We start from the raw sequence: 24,742 nt of genomic DNA, 5'->3' as shown, positions 1-24,742 counted from the left end.
AACAACCCAATAAAAAAATGGACCAGAGACCTGAATAGACATTTTAAGAAGAAATGGAAATGGCTAAGAAGTACATGTAAACATGTTTAATGTCACTAGTTATTATGTAAATGAAAATAAAAACCACAATGAGATATCACTTCACCTCCACTAAGATGGCTATGACAACAAACAAACAAACAAAAACCCAGAAAACAACAGGTTTTGTCAAGGATGTGGAGAAATGAAACCCTCGTCCATCGCTGGTGGGACTATAAAATGGTATAGCCACTGTGGAAAACAGTTTGAAGGCTCCTTAAAAAGTTAAACATAAAATTAGTATAAAACAAAAAAAAACAAACCCACTGCCGTTGAGTCAATTCCGACTCTTAGCGACCCTATATTACTATAAGACCCAGCAGTTCCACCTCTAGGTATATACTCAAAAGAATTAAAAGCAGTAATGCAGACAGATACATGTACACTAATGTTTATTGAAAAGAAATTTTTTTTGAAGCACTATTATAATAGCCAAAAGCTGGAAACAACCTGAATGTTCGTCAATAGATGAATGGATAAACAAAATGTGGTACAAATGTGTAATGAAATACCACTTTGTCATAAAAAGAAATGAAGCTTTGATGCATTCTACAACATGGATGAACCTTGAAAACATGCTGAGTAAAATAAGTCAGTCACAAAAAGACAAATATTGTATGATCCCACTTATATTAAATATCTAGAAAAGACAAATGTATAGAGACCAAAGTTTATTAGTGGTGACCAAGGGAGGGGAAAAAAATCCTAAGAGGTTCACACAAAACATATTATAATTAAGAAATGAATTCTGCAAAGTTTCGGGATACAACAATATACAATAATCAATTGTATTTTTAATATGCGAGCACTAAACATTACAAAATGAAATTAATAAAACAATTCCATTTACGGTAACATGAAAAACAAAATAAGTAGGCATGAATTTGGCAAAAGAAGTGCAAGACTTGTACATTCAATCTACAAGATGTTGTTGAAAAAAATTAAAGAGAATTAAATAAATGTAAAGACACCTGCGTTTCTAGATTGGAAGATTTAATAATATTTGGATGACAATATTCCCCAAATTGATTGATAGATTCAATACAATCCTTATTAAAACTGCAACTGGCTTTTTCCAGAAATTGACATGCTGATCATAAAATTTTTACAGAAATGCAATGTCCCAGAATAGCCAAACCATTGTGAAAAAGAACAAAGTTAGATAACTCATGCATTTTACAACATGCTATTGGAGCTATGTTAATCAAGTAAGTGTGATACTGTCACAAGGATAGACATATAGATTGATGGAATAGAACTGAGAGTCCAGAAACATCCCTTACATTTATGGTCATTTGATCTTCCCAAGGGTGCAAACACAATTCAATGGGAAAAGAATAGTCTTTCAACAAATGGTACTGGGACACTGGGATATACACATGCAAAATAGTGCATTCGGACCTTTATTTCACACCATACACAAAAATAAACTGAAGATGCATCACAGTGTAAGAATTAAAACTATAATACTTTTACAATAAAAAAAATTCATGACTTTGTGTTAGGCAATAGTTTCTTAGGTAGGACACTGAAAGCACAAGTGGCAAAAGAAAAAAAATAGATAAATCGAACTTAATGAAAAAACAAGGCAAAACAAAAATTTGATGATGCAAGTAATATCGAGAAAGTGAAAAAAACAAACAATAAAATGGAAGAAAATATTTGCTAACCATAGATCTAGTAAGAAACTTGTGTCCAGAATATAAAAAGAAATCTTAAAATTCAGTAAGACAAATAATCCAATTAAAAATGTGTAAGAGATTTAAAGAGAGATTTTTCCAAAAAATACATACATTGGGCAATAAGGGCATGAAACGATGTTCAGTATCACTAGCCATCAGGGAAAGGAAAATTGAAATCACAGTGTCATACCAATTCTTACCTACTAGCATAGCTATAATCATGAAGACATATAATCACAACTGTTGGGGAGAATGTGGAGAAACTGAAACCCTTATACACTGCTGGTGAGAATGTAAAACGGTGAAGTCACTTTGGAAAAGAGTCTGGGAGTTCATCAAAAAGTTAAACATAGGATTACCATTGTTGGTGTTGTTACCTGCCGTTGAATTGGTTCCATCTCACGGTGACCCTATAGGACATAGTAGAACCGCCCCATAGGGTTTCCAGGGAGTGGCTGGTGGATTTGAACTGCTGACATTTTTAGTTAGTGGTGAGCTCTTAACCACTAGGCCACCAGGTTTACCATAACCCACTGCCGTCAAGTCGATTCCGACTCATAGCGGACCAGGACTACCAAGACCATAGGACTTGGTAATTCCACTCCTAGGGATATACAGAAGAGAAATGAAAAAATGTACCCACACAAATATTTGCACATGAATGTACATGAACGTTCATAGCAGCATTATTCATACTAGCCATAAGTGGAAATAATCTGATTATTTATACTCTGATTCATGGATAAATTAAATATGTCATATCCACATAATGGGATATTATTCAGCAACAAAGGAATAAAATGCTGATACCTGTTACAACAAATATCAACAAGGAAAACATTATGCTAAGCGAGAGAAGTTACCCACAAAAGACCACATATCGTATTTTTCCATTTATATAAAATGTCCAAAAATATTATAAAAAAAATAGATTTGAGTTGCTTAGCATTGGGGGTGGGGTGGGGAATGACTGCAAATGGCTACAGGGTTTGTTTTTGATGTGATGAATACGTTTAAAAATTAAATTATGGTGATGGTTACACAACTCTAAAAATATACTAAAAACTACTGGATTAACTTTAAATGGGTGAATTGTATGAGAAATGAATTATATCTCAGTAAAACAATGAAAAATGCTAGCAGTGATTTTCGGGATTTTAGAATTTACATTAATGGGTTTTTAAAAATTATCTGTTTTTTCTAATAGTTTACATTAATTATTGGATATATGTGTAATCAAAATAATTTCTATTCATATTGGCATACACATGTATAGTTTTCATATAGTAGTAGATAGCCTCTGCCATTTTGGGGTGCAATTTCTCTGCTTATCATTATTTCATATCCAAGTCTCAAATTGGTATCATTCATAAACTAGTCATTTTAAAAATAACCCAAAATTCCTTCGTATTTATATATCTTTGATTTTCATCTGTTGCTAGCCATTTGGATGGTTTCTGTTCTCCCGTCACATGCATACTAATGCTTATAAACATGCTTGTATACAAAGTATTTCTTTCCTATTGATTTTTTTTCCTTTGGAGATACAGTGAAACTTGTGAGAGCTGGAACTTGATGGGACTGACATTTTTTTCCGTGTCTTGCTAGTTTTCTGGCTCATTTTGGTAGAAAATATTTGAGTTTTCCTTCACTGACAGGTTTCCGTCTTACATAGGTTCCAGCTTTCCTAGGTTTTACTGTATATTCCCCACAGTACATTGCACCTCACCAATGTTTGTGAACATCTTCATAGCTTTTGATACATATAATTAGATTAACATACTCGACATGTCAGACCTATGAAGTAAGCTTGGTGGGGATAAAGCATGTCAAATGGAGTAAATGCGAGAAGTTTTAAACACCAGTTTGTCATTAATAACTCACAATTTTAGAGCATAGACAAATCTTAATTTTTTCCTTTGATGCTAATCATAAAAGCTTTTATTATAGAAAATTAATTTGATATTCATACAGCAGTAATAATTCAACGGGAATTCTTTAGTAATTTAAGTGGAGACAAATGTGCACTTATTATAAATTGTTACTGCTACCTAGAAAACACTTTAAAATAAGTGGTCTTTCCATTTAGTGCATTTAACTTTCTCGGTAGTATCATTAATCATGACAAGACACCTTGGTATTAATTTTGATATAATGGCTCTTCCATTTTAATGACATGCTTTTTCATAGACTCATAATAAGAGAACATTACTGGTGGAGAAGACCTTAGAGGTTATCTATTCCAACTTCCTACCTGATTGATGTATGAATCTCCTCTCTAACATCTTGACAATTCTATTCTTAAATACTTCCACTGAAAGGGGCTTTGACTCTCTCATCAGGCACCCTATTGTAATATCTGACAGCTGTAATCGTTACACATTTATTCTTTTTATTGAATAAAAATCAGTTTTTTTGGACCTTCTGACCATGGGCTCTGATTCTTTCCTCTGAAACCACACAGAATAAGCCAGACACCTCTCTCTATGACAGCTCTTCAGGTTACTAAGGAGCGTTATCAATTGTCCCTCCTCATTCTCACTCCCGTCATGTATTTCTATGCTGGCGTATCCTAAGTTCCTTCTATGGTTTCTAGCCAGATATTATTTTCTATTCTGTCTCTAGTTTACTCATTTTTATTTCTGTGTACTCTAATTTGCTTGTGGCCTTCTAAAGTGTGGAACCCACCACTAAACATAGTACCCACATGTGGCTTATTGCTTCTCTTTCTCTTTTGTTTTTGTACACTCTACCTCTATTTATGCAGCCTAAAATGGCATTACTGTTTTGGTAAGCCTAATGCACAATGAGGTTGTATTTAGTTTATAGTCAATCCCATTGGCCTATTTTAGCTTTACATTATTTTTTGTTTATCAACATGTTTCTCATCCTGTGTGACACAAATTACTTTTTGAGGTTAGGTAAAAACTTTACATTTATCCGTGTTAAATTTCATCATGCTAAGTTCAACCTACTGTTGAGATCTTTTTGCATCCTGATTGTGTCATTTAGCATATTAGCTACCCTGACTACAGGCATCTGGCATCCAAGCAATTAAATTACTTACAGATGGTTTGGCCCATGTCATGCTGTTATGTATTATAATTGAAGGGTGGTATCTCACACTCCTGTTGATTTTGCTTGTTTCTTAGCTAGAAAATAAAATGAGAATGGTACCAGTATGTCGTATTGCCAGACATGTAGATGTGTTTTGTCCCTGTAATTCTAGACAAACTTTGTGTAAAGTGGAAATCTCTTCATTTCTCTTCCATTGCTGAAATCTAGATTCTTGCCCCAAACATTCTCTATCACTGTCTCTGTTTGGGCTCTATTATCTACTTGGAATATCTTTCTTCCCACTTTCACTTATTAAACTCCTGCTCATAATTTAAGACAAAGTCAAAATCCATAGTTTTTAGAATGTCTCCTTTGAAGCCCTCAGTTAATTTCCCTCTTCCCTTAGACCCTTAGAGTAGTATTATTAGTACACTTAATGTCCCTTTAAACACTCTACAATGGATTATTGTTCCTTGGACATGTGTACCTATTTTCACCACTAGACTGTGAAGCTCTTTGAAGCTGGAGACTTAATATTCCCCATAGCATCAACCTCAGTTCTTTTTAGTACACAGTAGATGCTGAGTCAGGAGCCATGATGGCGCAATGGTTAAGTGCTTGGCTCCTACTGCCGCACTAGCAACTCCACGGGAGAAAAGACCTGGCGATCTGTTCCCATAAAGATTATAGCCTAGGAAACCCTATAAGACAGTGCTACTTTGTCATATAGGGTCCCTATAGTTGGAATCAACTCCATGGCACACAACAAAGGATGCTGAATAAATTTTGTTGTATTGAATTGCACAAAATATCAAAGAAGAAAGGGCTATTGAAAAAGACACGGAATATCAGTCAGGCCACTTAGACACTAGTCCCCACTTTTCTATGTGTGACCTTGCACAAATTCATTTCCCCTCTCTGTGGCCCACCATTCTCATCTATAAGATGAAGTATTTTCAACTTGTTATTTATTCAGTCCTTGATTATAATATTTTGTTGATTTATAAGTTGCATAAAGGATCAAAGTTTAAATGTCCAAAGTCTTGGAATTCAAAAGAAGTTATCCTTGTTCTTTTCCAGTGAATCAGCCTCATCCCAAACGCTGTATTCCTGGCTATCTCTTTCCTATGCCAATTGCTGTTGGACCTTTCCCACATCCTTCTTGTGATGCAACCACAGGTAAGTTTGGAATATAGCCCCAGGATTCTTGATGTATATAACCTCACACTGTACATGTCAATATATGCTTAAGAAAGACTTACTTGGTACTAATAAAACCAAGGCTTTGTGCTAGATTTTGGTCTAAGTTGGTCAGCTCTGCTTATGTTCTCCAGCCAGAAAGGAGATTTCATGCAGCCACCCTGTCAATGGGTGACACTAGATGAAAACGAAGGGAAAATGGAAAGGGAACATATATTTGAACACCTGCTAGGTGCTAAGCCTTGTGCAAATTATCTTCTTTCTTCCTTACAATGAACCTGTGAGTTAGCTATTATTGGCCCCATTTTACATGTGAGGAAGCTGATGCTCAGAGAGATTAGAAGAACTGAGAACTAAGTTAAATTAAGAAATAAAAAAAAAGTACCTTTTATTCCAAAGCCTATATTTTATTCATTACACTACACTGACCCAAGAGAGAACTCAGCAAGATAATTCAAATGTTTCCATGCAAACTCATTCCTAAAAATTCAGAATCTTATTCTACTTCCATTCCCTAGCATTGAAGAGTAGGTGACATCATCTTCCTATCTGAAATATACTACATTTGATTTTTTAAAACCATTAGTTTGACAACATTTGAACATGCACAAAAAGAGTAGGATAATAAATAGCATCCCAAATCCACATGTAAACAGCACCCTACTTAAAAAAAAATCAACATTTTGCCATTCTTGTTTCATGTATTCCTCTCCTTCATTGTGGTGGTGGAGGGGATATTGTAAATCATATTCTAGGCATTACATTATTTTACCCACAAACACTTCAGATTGTAAACAAACTAAAGAGCAGTCAAGAAGCACATAAGATGTCTGTTCTACCATTAGTAACAATCTCTCAAATCCATTACCTAATTTGATTCTCACAATAGACATCAATGGAGCTCTGTGGGTATACGAGATTTTGATGTGGCCGTTTTAGTGTGGCCATTTTGAGGTAACTTTTTATGTGTTGTTTCAACATAGACCATTTTTACCTAGACTAAAATACAAAAAATACAAGTCATCTAGCATTTTTCTGAGTAATATTCAAAACACGCATTTTTACTCCTTGAATCTCACCCCATTCCTGAGTCTTATGCCCTAATTATATAGTTCTGCAACAAAGGGTGGGAGGCCATGGTGAAGTGAGGTTATGAAGGAGTTATTCCACGTATAGTTTGGTAATAAAATCGAAGTTTTACGTTTTGATATGGTCATTTTATGGTAGCATCAAAAACGGCCACAGTCCAAGTAATGCACAACTCAGTCAAAGATGATAATGGTAACCCAAAAAACCTAATGTTGTCGAGTTGATTCCAACTCATAGTGACCCTATAAGACAGAGTAGAACTGCCCCATAGAGTTTCCAAGGAGTGCCTGGTGGATTTGAACTGCTGACCTTTTGGTTAGCAGCCATAGCTCTTAACCACTATGCCACCAGGGTTTCCAAGATGACAGTAGTTAATACTTATTGAACACTTACTGTGAGACAGACATTGAGTTAAATGATACATGTATAAATGCATTTAATTTGCATGCTAAGGAAATTACCATAAAACCACCTGCAACAAACTGTCCTGTATTTCCCTGTGAGATAAGGGATAAGAAAAACTTATTATACACAATTTACAGGGTTGGAAATGGAGGCTTAGAGGTATGCAGGGGTTTGCTCAAGGCCACAAGGCAAGTATAGGTCAGAGCCAGCACAAGCATGCAGGCCTACTGGTGGCTAGCACAGTGCTCTTCCCATTGCTCATTTCTTTAGCAGCCTCAGTTAAAGAAAAATTAAAGGAACATTTTGGCTTAATTGTGTTTTTGCAGAATTCTTATACTTTAAACCTCAAAGAGAACACCATCAAATGGTATTATGATTACAATAATAAAGATAATAATAATGATAATTAGCCAACATTTATTAAACACCATGTGTTTTTACATGTTCATTATTATTCCATTGTCGCAATTACTCTATGAGTTATTATTGTCTCTATTTTATTTCTGGAAACACTGAGACTCAGAAAAGTTAAATAAGTTATCACAGGTCTCTCAGCTTTAGAGAAAATTGCAGTTTCAGATGATGATCAGAAAATTCACAAAAGGCATCATGACTGCCAATAAAAGAAACACATGTAAATAATATTGTTGGGGGATTATATACCCATATACTAGCAATGTACAGAGTGTTCGTTCTCGCTCAGTGTTCCGTTTTTGGGACTGACTGATATTTGAATGGATTGGATGTTTGTTTCATAGCAACTGGTGAATTTAACTTGTATTTTACTCTGGGAGGCTTAGTGAGGGAAATGAAAAAACATACTGACCTTGTCCTTGGGATTTAACGTTACCTTTTCATGGGAAATTGATAAAAGAAATATCCATTTCTTAATCACAACATTTGGAGTACATTTGCTATTGTCCCCTCCTCTCCCGTCCCTTTCTGTTGCTGATGATATTTCTACCTCAGGGAGAAGGGTATACTCTAATGTGGAGAGGCTGCTATCACTGACAGTCAAGTAAATAGTTGAGTACAGCCTTTAATATGGACCTGGGTTCCATAATATCAGGCACTTCAAAACATTTATTTTCAAAATAGTTGATATTGGACTGTGCAAATTCTTTGAAAGAGATTAAGGTTCTGAACAGGTGCAAGGTAGAGTGATTAGTGTCATTTTCACATGCCAATCCAACTCCTTGCTCTGCCCCAAAATAGCTCTCCCAGGCTAGAAGCTCTTAATTTAAAATACCCTTTCCAGTTACTAGGCTTTGTAAGGATAAAGGAGCATCTTTAAGCTATTTCAGATCTAGGGTAAAACACTAAAAAATGAGACAGAAGAATGCATTTTAAAAATTAGAGCTAAAATTTACACAATGCACTGAAAGATTTTCTGGAGAACTTAGGCTCCATATTCTACTTTTGTATGAAAGTCCAGACCCTTAAATGGAAATTGTTATTTGATGTGCTTCACAGTCTAGATAATTTCTTTCAATGCTCCTCTTCACTTTGTATATATTAGGAATATCCATGTAGTATTTTTCTCTCAGATGGGACCCCTGTAACAAGAGCTAGATAAATGCAACACTGAGCTCCATTATCCTTTGCTTTTGGTTTTCAGGGAAGCAAGCGCGAGCTCATTTGTATTTTTATAGTTCACATACTTATACAGAGTACTTGTGAGGAAAATTTAGTCTGCTCACACACTCCTGCTATATAGGAACTCAACCACTTAGAAAGGCTAGAGGAAGGAAAAGAACAATTGTATGTCAGGAGGAGGAACAGTACAGGTTTAAGTTAAACAAACATTCTGGCAGATGCTGGTAAATTTTGTGTGGGAAGGAGTGAGAGGCAAGGCATGGTCCAAGGATTAAGAATCGGGAATGTTGTTTTTTTAATCACTCTATTTGGAATTCTCCTTTACAGTTTTTTGCACACACCGTCAGTCAAAGTCATGAATGTTCACAGAGAATTTAGAGCTAGGAAGCCTGCTACAACTGAGAATAATCCTACCTTTATCTCCCCAGGGCTGAGGCTGAGTGAATGCATATGATTCAATGTAACAAATATCTCTTGAGGTCTAATACATGTTCAGCACTGGTTAGAAACTCAAAATGACTTTCGCCCTCAAGGAGCACTCTACCTATTGAAAATGCAGGAAAGAAAACAGGGGATTATAGTCTAGTATGATAAATAGATTTCCTTTATAAGGCTAGCTATGAGAGACTATAGTAGTAAGGGAAGGTTTCCAGTAAGAGAGGTCATATAAGTTGTATTTTATAAGATGTGTAGGAGAGAGCCAAGTGAAGAAATGAAGAAGGGTGTTTTAGACAATTATTTAAATAACTGTAAAGCTGGAAACCCAAATAAACTTAGTGCCCACTGCTAATGCTAGATTTCTTTCAGCAGTTCAGTGCATTTTACTGACTGTACTTTGCAATATATGTATTTTTCTTCTCACTCTTTAGTATACAGAGGCTTCTGGACGATCTTTATTATATTAGGTGTTGGTTCTGGTCTAGCTGGGGCATTTCTGCTGGTGTGTGGTGTACCCTTTGCCAGTGCCAGAAGTTATAAAGTTGGAGGTGGCTTCCTGATGATATCGGGTAAGTTGTCATATCATCATGTGGGGAAAAACTAGTAAATAGAGAGCTGAGTGTATGCGTGTGTTTATACAACATTTATATGCGAGAAACTGTACTGAAAAGAAGGCAAACATAATTAGTGTTACTGAATTGTACACGTGAAGAATGTTGAAATGACAAATGTTTTGTTTCCTTTATATTTACAACAATAAAAAATATAAAGGAAAGTACTGGGGAATTGGGCATATGCTGTTTATCCATATTTGTATAAACTCCTGCTTTTTTATATGGTTTTTTATGTGAACTTTTCCCTCAGATGGGTGTTAGAAAGATCATATATAACGACGTATACATTTATTTCCAAAATCTTGGTAGTGTTGGTCATTTATCTTTATCTCTTAATGGTTAGGTCACAGATATAAACATTTATAGCCTCCCTTTTTTTTTTTTTTAATTGGCAGGCCTTCTCTGCATGTGAGAGTTGGATTTTTTAAATTGTATTTTAGATGAGGGTTTACAGAGAAAATTAGTTTCTCATTAAACAATTAATACACATATTGTTTTGTGACATTGGTTGCCACCCCATGACATGTCAACACTTTTCCCTTCTCGACCTTGGGTTCTCTATTACTAGCTTTCCTGTCCCCGCCTGCATTCTCGTCCTTGCCCCAGGGCTGGTGTGCCCATTTAGTCTTGTTTTTTATGGGCCTGTCTAATCTTTGACTGAAGAGTCATCAGGAGTGACTTCATTACCGAGCTGTAAGTGTGTCCAGGGGCAATACTCCCGGGTTTCTCCAGTCTCTGTCAGAGCAGTAAGTCTGGTCTTTTTTTTGTGTGTGTGTGAGTTAGAATTTTGTTCTACATTTTTCTCCAGCTCTGTCCTGGGCCCTCTATTGCGATCCCTGTCAGAGCAGTCAGTGGTGGTAGCCAGGCACCGTATAGTTGTGCTGGACTCAGTCTGGTGGAGGCTGCGGTAGTTGTGATCCATTTAGTCCTTTGGTCTAATCTTTCCCTTGTGTCTTTGGTTTTCTTCATTCTCTCTTGGTCCAGACAGGGTGAGACCAGTAGAGTATCTTAGATGGCCCCTCACAAACTTTTAAGACCCCAGATGCTAATACCCAAAGTAGGATGTAGAACATTTTCTTTATAAACTGTGTTATGCCAATTGAGCTAGATGTTCCCCAAGACTATGGTCCCCAGCACTCGGCCCAGTAATTTGGTCCCTCAGAGAATTTGGATGTCTCTGTGGATCTTCCATGACCTTGTCTTCGTCAAGTTGTGCTAGCTTCCTCAGTATTGTGTTCTGTCTTACCCATCACCAAAGTTACCACATATCTATTGTCTACTTAGTGTTTTTCCCTCCCTACCACGCCTCTCCCTCATAACCATCAAAGATGGTTTCTTTTTGTGTGTGAACTTTACATGAGTTTTTTAATAGTGGTCTCAAAGAATATTTGTCCTTTTGTGATTGACTTATTTCACTCAGCGTAATGCCCTGCAGATTCATCCACCTTGTGAGATGTTTCAAAGGTTCATCACTGTTCTTTATTGTTTCATAGTATTCCATTGTGTGTATGTACCATAGTTTGTTTAATTCATCTATTAACGGGCACTTAAATTGTTTCCATCTTTTTGCTATTGTGAATAATGCTGCAATGAACATGGGTGTGCATATGTGTACTTGTGTGACAGCTCTTATTTCTCTGGGATATATACATAGGAATGGGATTGCTGGATCATACGGTGTTTCTTTTTTGTGGTGTCTTTACCTGGTTTTGATATCAGGGATATGCTGGCTTTGTAGAATGAGCTTGGGGGTATTCCAACCTTTTCTATGCTCTGAAATACCTTTAGTGTAGTAGTGTTAACTCTTCTCTGAAAGTTTGGTAAACTCTCCAGGAAAGCAGTCTGAGCCAGGGCTTCTTTTTTTTGGAGGGAGGGGTTTGATTACCTTTTCAATCTTTTCTTTTGTTACGGGTCTATTTAGTTGTTCTACCTCTGTTTGTGTTAGTTTAGGTAGGTAGTGTGTGTCTAGGAATTCATCCGTTTCTTCTAGATTTTCAAATTTGTTAGAGTTCAATTTTTCATAATAATCTGTTATGATTCTTTTAATTTCAGTTGGGTCTGTTGTAATATTGCCCATCTCTTTTCATATTTGCATTATTTGCTTCCTCTCCTGTTTTTCTTTTGTCAGTTTGGCCAATGGTTTTTCAATTTTGTGAATTTTTTCAAAGAACCAGCTTTTGGTCTTGTTAATTCTTTCAATCGTTTTTCTGTTTTCTATTTCATTTAATTCGGCTCTAATTTTTTATTATTTGCTTTCTCCTGGTGCCTGAGGGTTTCTTTTGTTACTCTGTTTCTATTTGTTCAAGTTTTAGGGATAATTCTTTGATTTTAGCCCTTTCTTCTTTTTCTTCGTGTGCATTTATTGTTATAAATTGACCTCTGAGCACTGCTTTTGCTGTGTCCCAAAGGTTCTGATAGGATGTGTTTTCATTCTCATTGGATTCCATGAATTATTTATTCCATCCTTAATGTATTCTATAACCCAGTCCTTTTTGGGCAGGGCATTGTTCAGTTTCCAAGAGTTTGATTTCTTTTCCCTGCTTTTTGTGTTTTTGAGTTCTACTTTTATGGCCTTATGGACAGAGAAGATGCTTTGTAATATTTTGAAATTTTGGACTCTGCTAAGGCTTGCTGTATGACCTAATATGTGGTCTATTTAGAGAATGCTCCATATGCACTACAAAAGAAAGTATATTTTACTGTTTTTGGGTGGAGTGTTCCGTATATGTCTATAAAGTCAGGTTGGTTGATTGTGGCATTTTGATCTTCCGTGCCTTTATTGAGCACTCTCTGGGTGGCCTGTCCTTCACCAAAAGTGGTGTGTCGAAGTCTCCTACTGTAATTGTGGAGCTGTCCATCTCACTTTTCAATGCTGTTAGAGTTTGTTTCATGTATCTTGCAGCCCTGTCATTGGGTGCATAAATAATATGGTTATATCCTCCTGGTGTATTTTACCTTTAATCATTATATAGTGTCCTTCCTTATCTTTTATGATGGATTTAACTCTAAAGTCTGTTTTGTCAGAAATTAATATTGCCCACTCGTGCTCTTTTTTGGTTGTTGTTTGCTTGATACAGTTTTTTCCATCCTTTGAGTTTTAGTTTGTTTGTGTCTCTAAGTTTAAGGTGTGTCTCTTGTAGGGAGCATATAGGTGGATCATGTTTTTTTTTTTTTTTTCCATTCTGCCACTCTGCGTCTCTTTAATGGTGCATTTAGTCCACTTACACTCAGTGTAATTATGGATAGGTGTGAATTTAGTGCCATCATTTTGATGTCTTTTTTGTGTGTGTTGTTGACAGTTTCTTTTTCCCAGTTAATTTTTTGTTCTGGATAGTTTGTCTTTATAGTCTTTTCCTCTTATTTGTTGTTGTTGATTTTGTTTCTGCTGAGTCTCTATTTTTATCTCGTATTTTATTTTGATGTGTAGGATAGTTTGTCTCCTTTGTGGTTGCCTTAATATTTACCCCTATTTTTCTAAATTTAAACTTAACTTTTATTTCTTTATATCGCCTTGTCTTCCTCTTCATATGAAAGATCTATGACTACATTTCTTAATCCCTCTTTATTGTTTTAATGTTGTCTTCTTTGACATACATTTTGAGTGTTTTTGTTTTTTTTTATCTTGATTTATTTTTGTGATTTCCCTGTCTGGGTTGACACCTGATTGTTCTGTCCAGTGTTCTGGTCTTTGGTTGTTAAGTAATATTATTGATTTTCTAACCAAAGAATTTCCTTTAGTATTTCTTGTAGTTTTGGTTTGGTTTTTACAAATTTCCTAAACTTCTGTTTATCTGGAAATGTCCTAATTTCACCTTCATACTTGAGAGACAATTTTGCTGGATATATGATTCTTGGCTGGCAATCCTTTTCCCTCAATGCTTGATATAAGTCATCCCATTGCCTACTTGCCTGCATGGTTTCTGCTGAGTAGTCTGAGCTTATTCTTATTTTCTCTCCTTTGTACGTGACTTTTCATTTATCCCTAGCTGCTCTTATCTTTGGTTTTGGCAAGCTTGATTATAATATGTCTTGGTGACTTTCTTTTAAAATCTACCTTATGTGGAGGTCGATGAGCATCTTGGATAGATATCTTCTTATCTTTCAGGGAAGTTTTCTGCCAACAGATTTTCAAGAATTCTCTCTGTATTTTCTGTTATCCCTCCCTGTTCTGGTACTCCAATCACTCATAGATTATTTCTCTTGATAGAATCCCACAGGATTCTTAAGTTTGCTTCATTTTTTCAAAATACTTTTATCTGATTTTTCTTCACATATATTGGTGCCAAGTGCTTTATCTTCAAGTCCCCAATCCTGCCTTCCACTTGCACAATTCTGCTCCTCTGACTTTCTATTGAGTTTTCTAATTCTGTAATTTTATTGTTAATCTTCTGAATTTCTGATTGTTGTCTGTCTATGGATTTTTCCAGCTTATTAAATTTTTCATTATGTTCTTGAATAATCTTTTTAATTTCTTCAACTGCTTTATCTGTGTTTTCCTTGACTTGTTCTGCGTACTGCCTGATTTTCTTCCTGATGTCTTGAAGGGTTCTGTATATTAATCTTTTGCGTTCCGCTTCCAGTAATTCCAGGAAGGCACTGTCGTCTAGAAGATCCCTCGGTTCTTTGTTTTGAGAGATTTTTGAAGCAATCGTGGTCTGTTTCTTTGTGTGATTTCATACTGACTGTTGTCTCCAAACCATCTATAAGTTATTGTATTAGTTTATTTTATGTTTGCTTAGTGTTTTGTAGGTTTTTGCTTTGTTTTTATATGCCCAAATGGGTTGCTTGAGTGAGGTAGGTTGATTATTTTCACCTTTGAAGATATGATGTCCTGTCACTGGATGGTTAGAGCTCTTATCAGGTATATCAGTTAGGAGTCCTTTTACTTTTCTTGTATGGATCAGCTTAGGTGTCCAGGTAGCTGGTCATCAAGTGTGTGGTACAGGCTCTGTCCTACAGTCTTAGAGATGCAGGGGTGATTGGTGTAGGTATTGGTATCTGGTTGCAGTAGGGGGTCAGGCTCTTAACAAGGCAGGGGGGTGAGAATTGTCCCCCAGGTCTCTCTGAGGAAAGTGCATCCCTATTCCCTAAAGTGTACATGTGGGTGGATTCTGCAGATGGACCATGGGCACCCGAAGTTTTTGGTTGTAAGGATTGGGAGGTACCAGTTATCCTTGGAACTCTGTCTCTGGTGACTGGGTGAACTGAGTGGAGCCACAAGTCTTTAGGCCCCTGATGTAGGTAGTTGAGGACCCTGTTTAATAGGCAAAGCAGTGTCAAACATCAAACACCCACCTCTCCACTGCACAGCTGAAACAGTTGTAGTCTGACAACAGGGGCCTATTCTCCTGATATAGGCCCACACAAGTCCATGCAGGGGGGAAAGGTACTCAAAGTCTGTGGACCCTTTATGTCTGGACAGGAGGTGCTTCTGTCCTGAGCCTCACATGTTAGTGGAGCTGGAAGATTATCTTTTTCCCCAACTGTGAATTTATTCCTTCTTCAAGGCTGGGAGGATGTCTGTAGGCACTCAGCAGGGCCTATCTCAGGCCCAGGGAAATCAACAGCCGCTAAACCCAGCTTGGGGGCCGAAGGTGGGATACAACTACTTAGCTTTTGCTGAGAACACCATTCTTCTTTGGTTCTGGAGGTGTAAGTAGGCTGTGTGGCTGGTTGCTTCTATCTGAGGAAACTGCGGCTGAAAGCTAGTACCAGCCCACTGCAGCCTGTCCCGGGAATGGTGCCTGAGTGCTCCTGATGATTCAGGTCTGGTACGTCCTCTGCACTTGTGAACCATCTCTTCCTCCCTTTGCCACTCTTTTCATTTTCTAACTTTGCCTTTGATGTTCAGGGCTCCTAGCTTGTCCTAAACGTACTCATTTCACTTTTTTTTTTTCGTGTCTTTTTTGTAAGAGGGCTTGCTGGAAGTGTCTGTCTATTCTGCCATTTTGTCCCTGAGAAAAAAATTTTAAAAGCATATGATAAAATAAGAGTAAAATACACCATGTATCTAACAAAAGGAATCACAATTACAGACCTTTTGTTTTCTGTCCAACATGAAAAGTCACTTGATAATTATAGTATCTATGGAATGATTTTCTTTCCTTTAATAATAAAATGTCTATAGAAACCATATATAACCTTACTCTTAATGTCTATTAACAGGAAACAAATTTCAAGAAAGAATGGGTACCTAATAGCCAGTCATCTGAGTGTGTATCAATAGCAAATTATGTGAAATGAATTCAGTTCCTAACCCTACAACTCGAACAAATAGAAAGAGAGTAGCACTGAACGTGGTGTGTTGAGGGAACTGAACGGGAGAAATTCAATTGAGTTCCTCTACAACTATGCTGTTTTCTCACTTCAGAAGATTTGGGTGATATTATTTGAGCAAGACTAAGTTGAATTGATAGATAAACCTCATTAATTTAATTTGAGATTAATGCAGACCTAGATGGCAAAATGTTTTCAGAAGAAAGACAGTTTTACACTTATTACATTAGTGGGACAATATAACATTTCCATTCAGAAAAGATGCTTTAATGGATAGATAAACGTGTAATTGGCATGATAGTTATTTCCCAAAAAAATGTGAGCTTAAATAACTTTGTTCTCTTAAGGAGGTTAGATATACCTTCATATACTGTGAGATTTGCTTAATAAATCCTATTTTTATGCAGAAAGCATAGAAAAAAAGCAATCTTACATCGATTTTCTATTGATTGATCAATGTTGTTGATTCTTTATTTTGGATTCAGTTCTTGCTCTCCAACTACCCTTTTGGACTTGATATTTCTGATAGTACCTTGCTTTCTGAGGCTGTCTTCAAATACATCCCTGACATTAAGCCCATTTTGTTTTGTACTCACAGTCTTGGTTCAACGTGTCTTCCTTGTGGCTTGTTGTAGTTCCTGGGGCTATAACCCAGATGAAGCCTCCCCACAAGTTTCATTGCTCTAACTCTTTGTTTTATCATAAATTCTAAATTAGTGTAGTGGTTATTCTATTTGCATATATGATGAAATTATCTAGACTGGGCCTTATACATATGGGGAATAGTTAATCATTTATTAAGGAATCCTCTTGAATCGAAAGTATACTTCCCCTCGTCAGACGCACTGTATCAGTTTCCTAGGGCTCTCATAACAAAATACCACAAAGTTGGTGTCTTTAAACAATAGAATTTTTTTACCTCATGGTTTTGGAGACTGAGAGTCCGAGATTACCTTGTTGATTCCTTCTGAAATTTTTAGGAAGAATCTTCTCCGTGACTCTCTCCTAGCTTCTGATAACGCCAGGCATCTACTGGTCTGCAGCTGCAGCATCAATAGTACCCTTCCTTTGTCTGTACCTCTGTCTGTTTTCTTTCATAAAAACAGCACTCAGATGGGATTAGGACCACCTACTCTGTATGACCTCGTGTTAACTGATAACATCATTAAAGACCCTATTTCCAAACAAGGTTACATTCAAGGGCAACAGTGGTTAGGACTTCAGCATATCTTTTTTGGGGGACACAGTTCAACCCATCATACCTATGTAAAGGAGTTTCACTCCTTTCACATATGATGTCATAATGCCAACCCACAAGGAAAAGTCATTTTTCAAATTATCGTCAATGTAATTATCATGTATATATGATATATGTGTGTGTATTTTTTTTTTATTGTCCCCAAAACCTGGAGAATTTTGATAAGGATAGGAAAAAATGAGGCCACTATCAGCTTCACAAATTCTTTGGAGCAAGAGAATGAGTCCATATTTTGTTATTATCTGTTGACCCTTATTTTGTCATTATCTGTTGACCCTATACATTTGATTTAAGAATGTAATGGATAAACTATAGAAAAGTCCCTTGCTATTAAATGGTTTTTCCTCTTCTCCAACACCTCTTAATGTTGACGTGCTCCATAGTCCATCCTTGGGCATTTTCTCCAGGTACTCTCACTCCCTTCGTGATCTGATCATGTCTCATGGATTTAAATATCATCTATGTTCTGATGTTTCCTAAAATTATCTGTCTAGCTAGGACCACTTCCTTGATCTCTGGATTCATATATACAATTGCCTACTTGGATATCTAAGAGACTTCTCAAAATCAACATGTCCAAAACTGAGCACTTATGCTGTCCCCAAACATGCTTCACCCACACCCTTCCCCATCTCCATTGATGTCAATTACATCTTTTCAGTTGCTTAGATGTAACCGTGAGCTCATCCTTACCGCCCTTCATTCTCTCACAACTCATGTCCAATCTGTCAGGAAACCTTACAGGTTCTATCTTAAAAATATAGTCATACACAAATATAGTCAACTGATCTTTGACAAAGGAGCAAAGGCAATTAAATGGAGAAATGGAAGTATTTTGAACAAATGATTCTGGAACAACTGAACATACATACACAAGCAAAAAAAATCTAGTTACAGAGTTTACTTCTCTAAAAAAAGTTAAACCAAAATGAATCATACACCTAAATGTAAGAAGTAAATCTATACAACCATTAGAAGATAACATAGGAGAAAATCTAGATGACTGTGTGTTTGGTGATGACTTTTTAGATACAACACCAAAAGCACAATCCATAAAAGAAATACTTGATAAGTTGGACTTTTTTAAAATGAGAAATGTATGCTCTGCAACAGACACTGTTAAGAAAATGAAAAGACAAGCCACGATAATGGCAGAAAATATTAGCAATAGCTCAGTTTTAGAGATTTGAGTATTAAATTTTGAATGTGGGTAAGAACTTGGCTGCAAAATTGTCACTAATCTTTTAAATTATTGTTGTTTCTGTTAGTTGCCTTGGAGTCAGTTCCAACTCATAGCAACCCCATATGTGTAGAGTACTACTGCTCCATAGGGCTTTTAAGGCTGTGCTGTTTTAGAAGCAGATTATCAGGCCTGTCTTCCAAGGCACCTCTGGGTGGGTTCAAACTGACAACCTTTAAGCCAGTACTCGAGCACTTAACTATTTGTGCTATCCAGGAACTTTAAATTATTAGAGGTTTTTAAAAATCATGTTTGAAAGTCTGGTTAGTTTTTGATGTAATGGTGTATCAAAGGGTCATAGTCATCATGTTGATTTCTGATTGTTATCATCTTTAGACTACAATATTCAAAACACCAAGCTAAATTTTTTTTTCTCTCTATAAATCCATTAAGTAAAACACTTTCCCTATGCTTCAGTTTTCTGACATACTGTTGTGGTAGGTGTTTGGTTGGTTACTTCTCAGTATCATCATTTCAACCCCATGACTCTATCTAATTGAGATTAAACTGACTTTGGTACAAAGTTAGCTCCCCACCTTCCTAAATTAAAGTTGTGTGATATCTCATTCACTAACTGTTTCATCAGCATGTCCTGCCTTTCAAAACAAACTTAACTGTGGACAAGGACCATACCAAAAATTTCATGGTTCCTAGCACAGTACTTATCAGTGGCTCAATAAAATCTCATTTATTTCCCTAGTAAGGCAGAAATGTATATGTAGAGACATTTTAGGCTTATTTTTTCCATCTCCACTGTAAGTAAGCTCCCTGCTTTTCTCTACATATCACTGAAGCTGCTATTTTTTCTTGCTTCAGTCATCTCATCCTGACTGCAGCAGCCATCTCTTTTGCACATTTTACTGCTTTCTGGTTCTCATCTTCTCAAGCTATTTAACCTAGTATTTTCTTCCACTGTTCTATTAATTCCTTTTTCCTATCAGATTATTCTGAACTAGCTCCTGTTGTCAACTTGAAGAGCACCAAATATACCCAGCTGTTATCACAATGGCTTGCAATGAACTTTTTTATTATTGTTGTAAAAATATAGGCCCACCACTTGTCTGTCAGTTTGTCATACTGTGGTCGCTTACATGTTACTGTGATGCTGGAAGCTATACCACTGGTATTTCAAATACCGGCACAGTCACCCATGGTGGAAAGGTTTCAGTGGAGCCTCCAGACTAAGACAGACTAGGAAGAAGGTCCTGGCAATGGCAATCTACTCCTAAAAGTTATTAACCAGTGAAAACTTTAGGAATAGTAGTGGAATGTTGTCTGATATAGTGCTGGAAGATGAGCCCTCAGGTTGAAAGGCACTCAAAATAAGACTGGAGAAGAGCTGTTTCCTCAAAATAGAGTTGACCTTACTAATGTGAATAGAGTCAAGCTTTCAGAATCTTCATTTGATGATGTGACATGAAACAAAATGAGAAGAAACGGCTGCAGACACTAATAATTGGAACATGGAATGTACAAAGTATGAAAACAGAAGTTGTCAAAAATTAAACAGAATGCTTGAAGTTAGATATCCTGGTCATCAGTGAGCCAAAATGGGGTGATATTGGCCGTTTTGAATCAAACAAACATATGATCTACTATGCTGGGAATGATAAACTGAAGAGGAACAGCGTCGCATTCATTTTCAAAAAGAAAATTTAAGATCTATCCTGAAGTACAACACTTTCAGTAATAGGATAAGATCCATACACCTAGAAGGAAGACCAGTTAATATGACTATTATTCAAATTTATGCACCAAACACTAATGCCAAAGATGAAGAAATTGAAGAATTCGACCAATTTCTGGACTCTGAAAATTGATCAAACATGTGATCAAGATGCATTGATAATTACTGGTGGTTGGAATGCAAATGTTAGAAACAAGGAAGAAGGATCAGTAGCCGGAAAATATGGCCTTGGTGATAGAAACGATGCCAGGGATTGCATGATAGAATTTTAAAAGAAAAATGACATATTCATTGGAAGTACCTTTTCTAAGCAACACAAACTGCAACTATACATGTGGACCTAGCCAGATGGAATACACAGGAATCAAATTGACTACATCTGTAGAAAGAGACTATGGAGAAACTCAATATTAATCAGTCAGAACAAGGCCAAGGGCAAACTATTGAACAGACCATCAGTTGCTTGTATGCAACTTCGAGATGAAGCAGAAGAAAATTAAAACAAGTCAACAAGAGCCAAAGAACAACCTTGAGTATATCCTATCTGAATACAGAGACCATCTCAAGAATAGATTTGATGCATTGAACACTAATGACCAAAGAGCAGGTGAGTTGCAGGAGGACATCAAGGACATCATACATGAAAAGCAAAAGGTCATTAAAAAGACAGGAAAGAAAGGAAAGACCAAAGTGGATGTCAGAAAAGACTCTGAAACTTTCTTTTGAAATAATAAGAGCAAAAGTGAATGGAAGAAATGATGAAGTAAAAGAGCTGAACAGAAGATTTCAAAGGGAGGCCCAATAAGACAAAGTAAATTATTATTACGAAATGTGCAAAGACCTGGAGTTAGAAAATCAAAAGAGAAGAACACACTTGGCATATCTCCAGCTGAGAGAACTGAAGAAAAAATTCAAGCCTCAAGTTGCAATATTGAAGGATTCTAAGGGCATAATATTGAATGACGCAGGAAACATCAAAAGAAGATGGAAGAAATACACAGAGTCACTGTACCAAAAAGAATTGGTTGACGCTCAACCATTTCAGGAGGTAGCATGTGATCATGAACCAATGGTATGAAGGAAAAATTCCAAACTGCCCTGAAGGCGTTGATGAAAAACAAGGCTTCAGGAATTGACAATATACCATTGAGGTGCTTCAACAAATGGATGCAATGCTGGAAGTGTTTATTCATCTATGCCAAGAAATTTGGAAGACAGCTACCTGGACAACTGACTAGAAGAGATATACATATATGTGCCCAATCCATACAAAAAGTGATCCAAAAGAATGTGAAAATTATCCAACAATATCATTAATATCACATGCAGAAATTTAAGCTGTATTCAGAAGAGGATGTCGGTTGATGTCAGATGAATCTTGGTTGAAAGCAGAGAATAACAGAAAGGTGTTTAGCTGAGTTTTCAACTCAGCGTTCAACTGTATGGATCCTAACAAATTATGGATACCATTGCAAAGAATGGGAATTCCAGAACAATTAATTGTGCTCATGCAGAACCTGTACATAGACCAAGGGGCAGTTGTTTGAACAGAACAAGTGGATACTGTGTAGTTTAAAATGAGAAAAGGTGTGTGACAGGGTTTTATCCTTTCACCATATTTATTAAATCTGTATACTGAGCAAATAATCTGAGAAGCTGCACTATATGAAGAAGAACGGAGCAACAGGATTGGAGGAAGACTCATTAACAATGTGTGACATGCAGATGACTCAACCTAGCTTGCTAAGAGTAAAGTGAACTTGAAGCACTTAGTGATGAAGATCAAAGACCATAGTCTTCAGTATGGATTACATCTCAACATAAACAAAACAGAAATCGTCACGACTGGACCAATAAGCAACATTATGACAAACAGAGAAAATTTTGAAGTTGTTAAGGATTTTATTTTACTTGTATCCACAATCAACACCCATGGAAGCCGTAGTCAAGCAATCAAACGCCCTATTGCATTGTTCAAATCTGCTGCAAATGATCTCTTTAAACTGTTAAAAAGCAAAGATCACTTTGAGGGCCTGACCCAAGCCATGGTATCTTCCATTGTATCATATGCTTGTGTAAGCTGGACCATGAATAAGAAAGACTGAAGAAGAACTGATGTACTTGAATTATGACTTTGTCAAATAATATTGAATATACCATGGACTTCCAAAAGAACAAACATATTTGTCTTGGAAGAAGTACAACTGGAATGCACCTTAGATGTGAGGATGGTGGGACTTCATTCCATGTACTTTGGACATGTTTATCAGGAGAGACCAGTCTCCAGAGAAGGACATCATGCTTGGTAAAGTAGAGGGTCTGCTAAAAAGAGGAAGGCCCTCAAGAGATGGATTGATATGGTAGCTGCCACAATGGGCTCAAACATAGCAATGATTGTGAGGATGGCGCAGGAACGGGCAGCATTTCGTTCTGTTGTACATAAGGTTGCTATGAGTTGGAACTGACTTGATAACTTGATGTCACCTAACAATGGCAATAACATGGTAGTTATATTTTTAGTTTTTTAAGGCATTGCCACACTGTTTTCCACAATGGCTCTTCCATTTTCCATTCCCACCAGCAACGGATAAGTGTTCCAGTTTCCCCACATCATTGCCTATATTTGTCATTCTCCAGTTTTTCTTTTTTTTCTTTTTTTAAATCTTAGCCTTTGTGCTGGGAGTAAAATCGTACCTCATTGTGGTTTTTACTTGCATTTCTCCAATGGCTAATGTTGTTGGGCATCTTTTCATGTGTTTGTTGGCCATTTGATTATTCTCTTTAGTGAAGTCTCTGATCATGTCCTTTGCCCATTTCTGGTTGTGTTATTTGTCTATTTTTTGTTAAGTTGTAAAAGTTTGATACATATTTTAGATATTAGATCGTTATTGGTTACATTGTTCCTGAAGATTTTTCCAAGTCTTTAGGTTGCCTTTTTACTCCTTTGATCAATTCTTTTGATGAACATAAGTATTTAATTTTTATGAGGAGTCAGTTCATTCTTTGTTTTCTGCTACTCATGCGTTTGTTGTGCTTGATAATCTATCATTGGAGAAAATTAGGTCCCATAGCTTTTCTCCTATATTTTCTTTCAAGAACTTTATGGTTCAAGTCACTTTTAAGGACACATATAATTAGATTAAGTTCACCCAGATGACTCTTTTGGTTAACTCAAAGTCAACTGAATAGAAATCTTAATTGCACCTGCAAAATCCTTTTACCTTTGTTATACGAGATAACTTAATCATGGGGTGATATTCCATTTTATTTACACGATCTGACCACACACAAGGGGGTGGGATTGTATAAGGTATGTCCATGAGGGGATGGAAATCTTGAGGCTATCTTAGTATTCTATTGCACATGGGAAATGGCCACTTTTCAGAGGTTTGAAAGGGTTAAAAAGAAAACAAACAACATTGCCGTCAATCCTGACTCATTGCAACCCTATAGGACAGAGTAGAACTGCAGTGGCTGGTGGATTCAAACTGCCAACCTTCTGGTTAGCAGCTGTAGCTCTTAACCACTATATCACCAGGATTTCCTTGAAAGGGTTAGTGAACACCATTACCCCTTTGCAACAGCACTCTCCTTCCTTAATACCTACTCTTTTTGAGAACTAGGTGTTCACAGCATCGCATAGCCACTCCCATAGGCAATCCGAACACTTTGAATAAATCAAAATAGCTTCTCAACAAAAAATGATTGTTGAACAGGGGACTCTCCTGTCTGTTAATGAATCAGTGACCATCCCTCCCTTTTTGTTATTTACTTATCTCCTTGTTAGGGCTGGATTTAATTTCTTTCCTGACCCATTGGAACTCAGTCAGGGATTTCCCAGTGCCACTTTCTTTTAACCAGTGAATAATGAAAAGAAGGAAATTTCTCCTGAAAATTGAGCCTAAACATTGAACAAATGTCTCGCTGCTTCCAGAGTCCCAAAAATATTTTAAAATTATATCTTTGTGCTATGCCCCAAAGGACTAACGTTTCATTTAGGGGTATTGCCGGGGGCCAGCCTCAGCAATGAACAGGGTTACCAGAGGAGGGGTAGAGTTCGGCGAAAAAGAATGAGAGGTAGTGTGTCTTATATTTTCATTTTGCAGAAAAAGAAGCCCTCTT

The 24,742-nt window shown here is 36.6% G+C and overlaps 1 protein-coding gene across 1 annotated transcript in view; it reads left to right on the top strand.

The window, feature by feature from the left end:
- LOC126069055 (transmembrane protein 182-like) overlaps positions 1–24,742 on the top strand; it is a 413,220-nt gene that overhangs the window by 342,250 nt on the left and 46,228 nt on the right. Inside the window, exons 5-6 of the mRNA XM_049871970.1 lie at positions 5,898–5,996; positions 9,977–10,114. Coding sequence (XP_049727927.1) covers positions 5,898–5,996; positions 9,977–10,114 — 237 coding nt within the window. The remainder of the gene's footprint in view (positions 1–5,897; positions 5,997–9,976; positions 10,115–24,742) is intronic.

Source organism: Elephas maximus, chromosome X (assembly GCF_024166365.1).
Source record: "Elephas maximus indicus isolate mEleMax1 chromosome X, mEleMax1 primary haplotype, whole genome shotgun sequence".
NCBI lineage: Eukaryota > Metazoa > Chordata > Mammalia > Proboscidea > Elephantidae > Elephas > Elephas maximus.
This window is presented reverse-complemented; position numbering and strand designations above follow the sequence as displayed.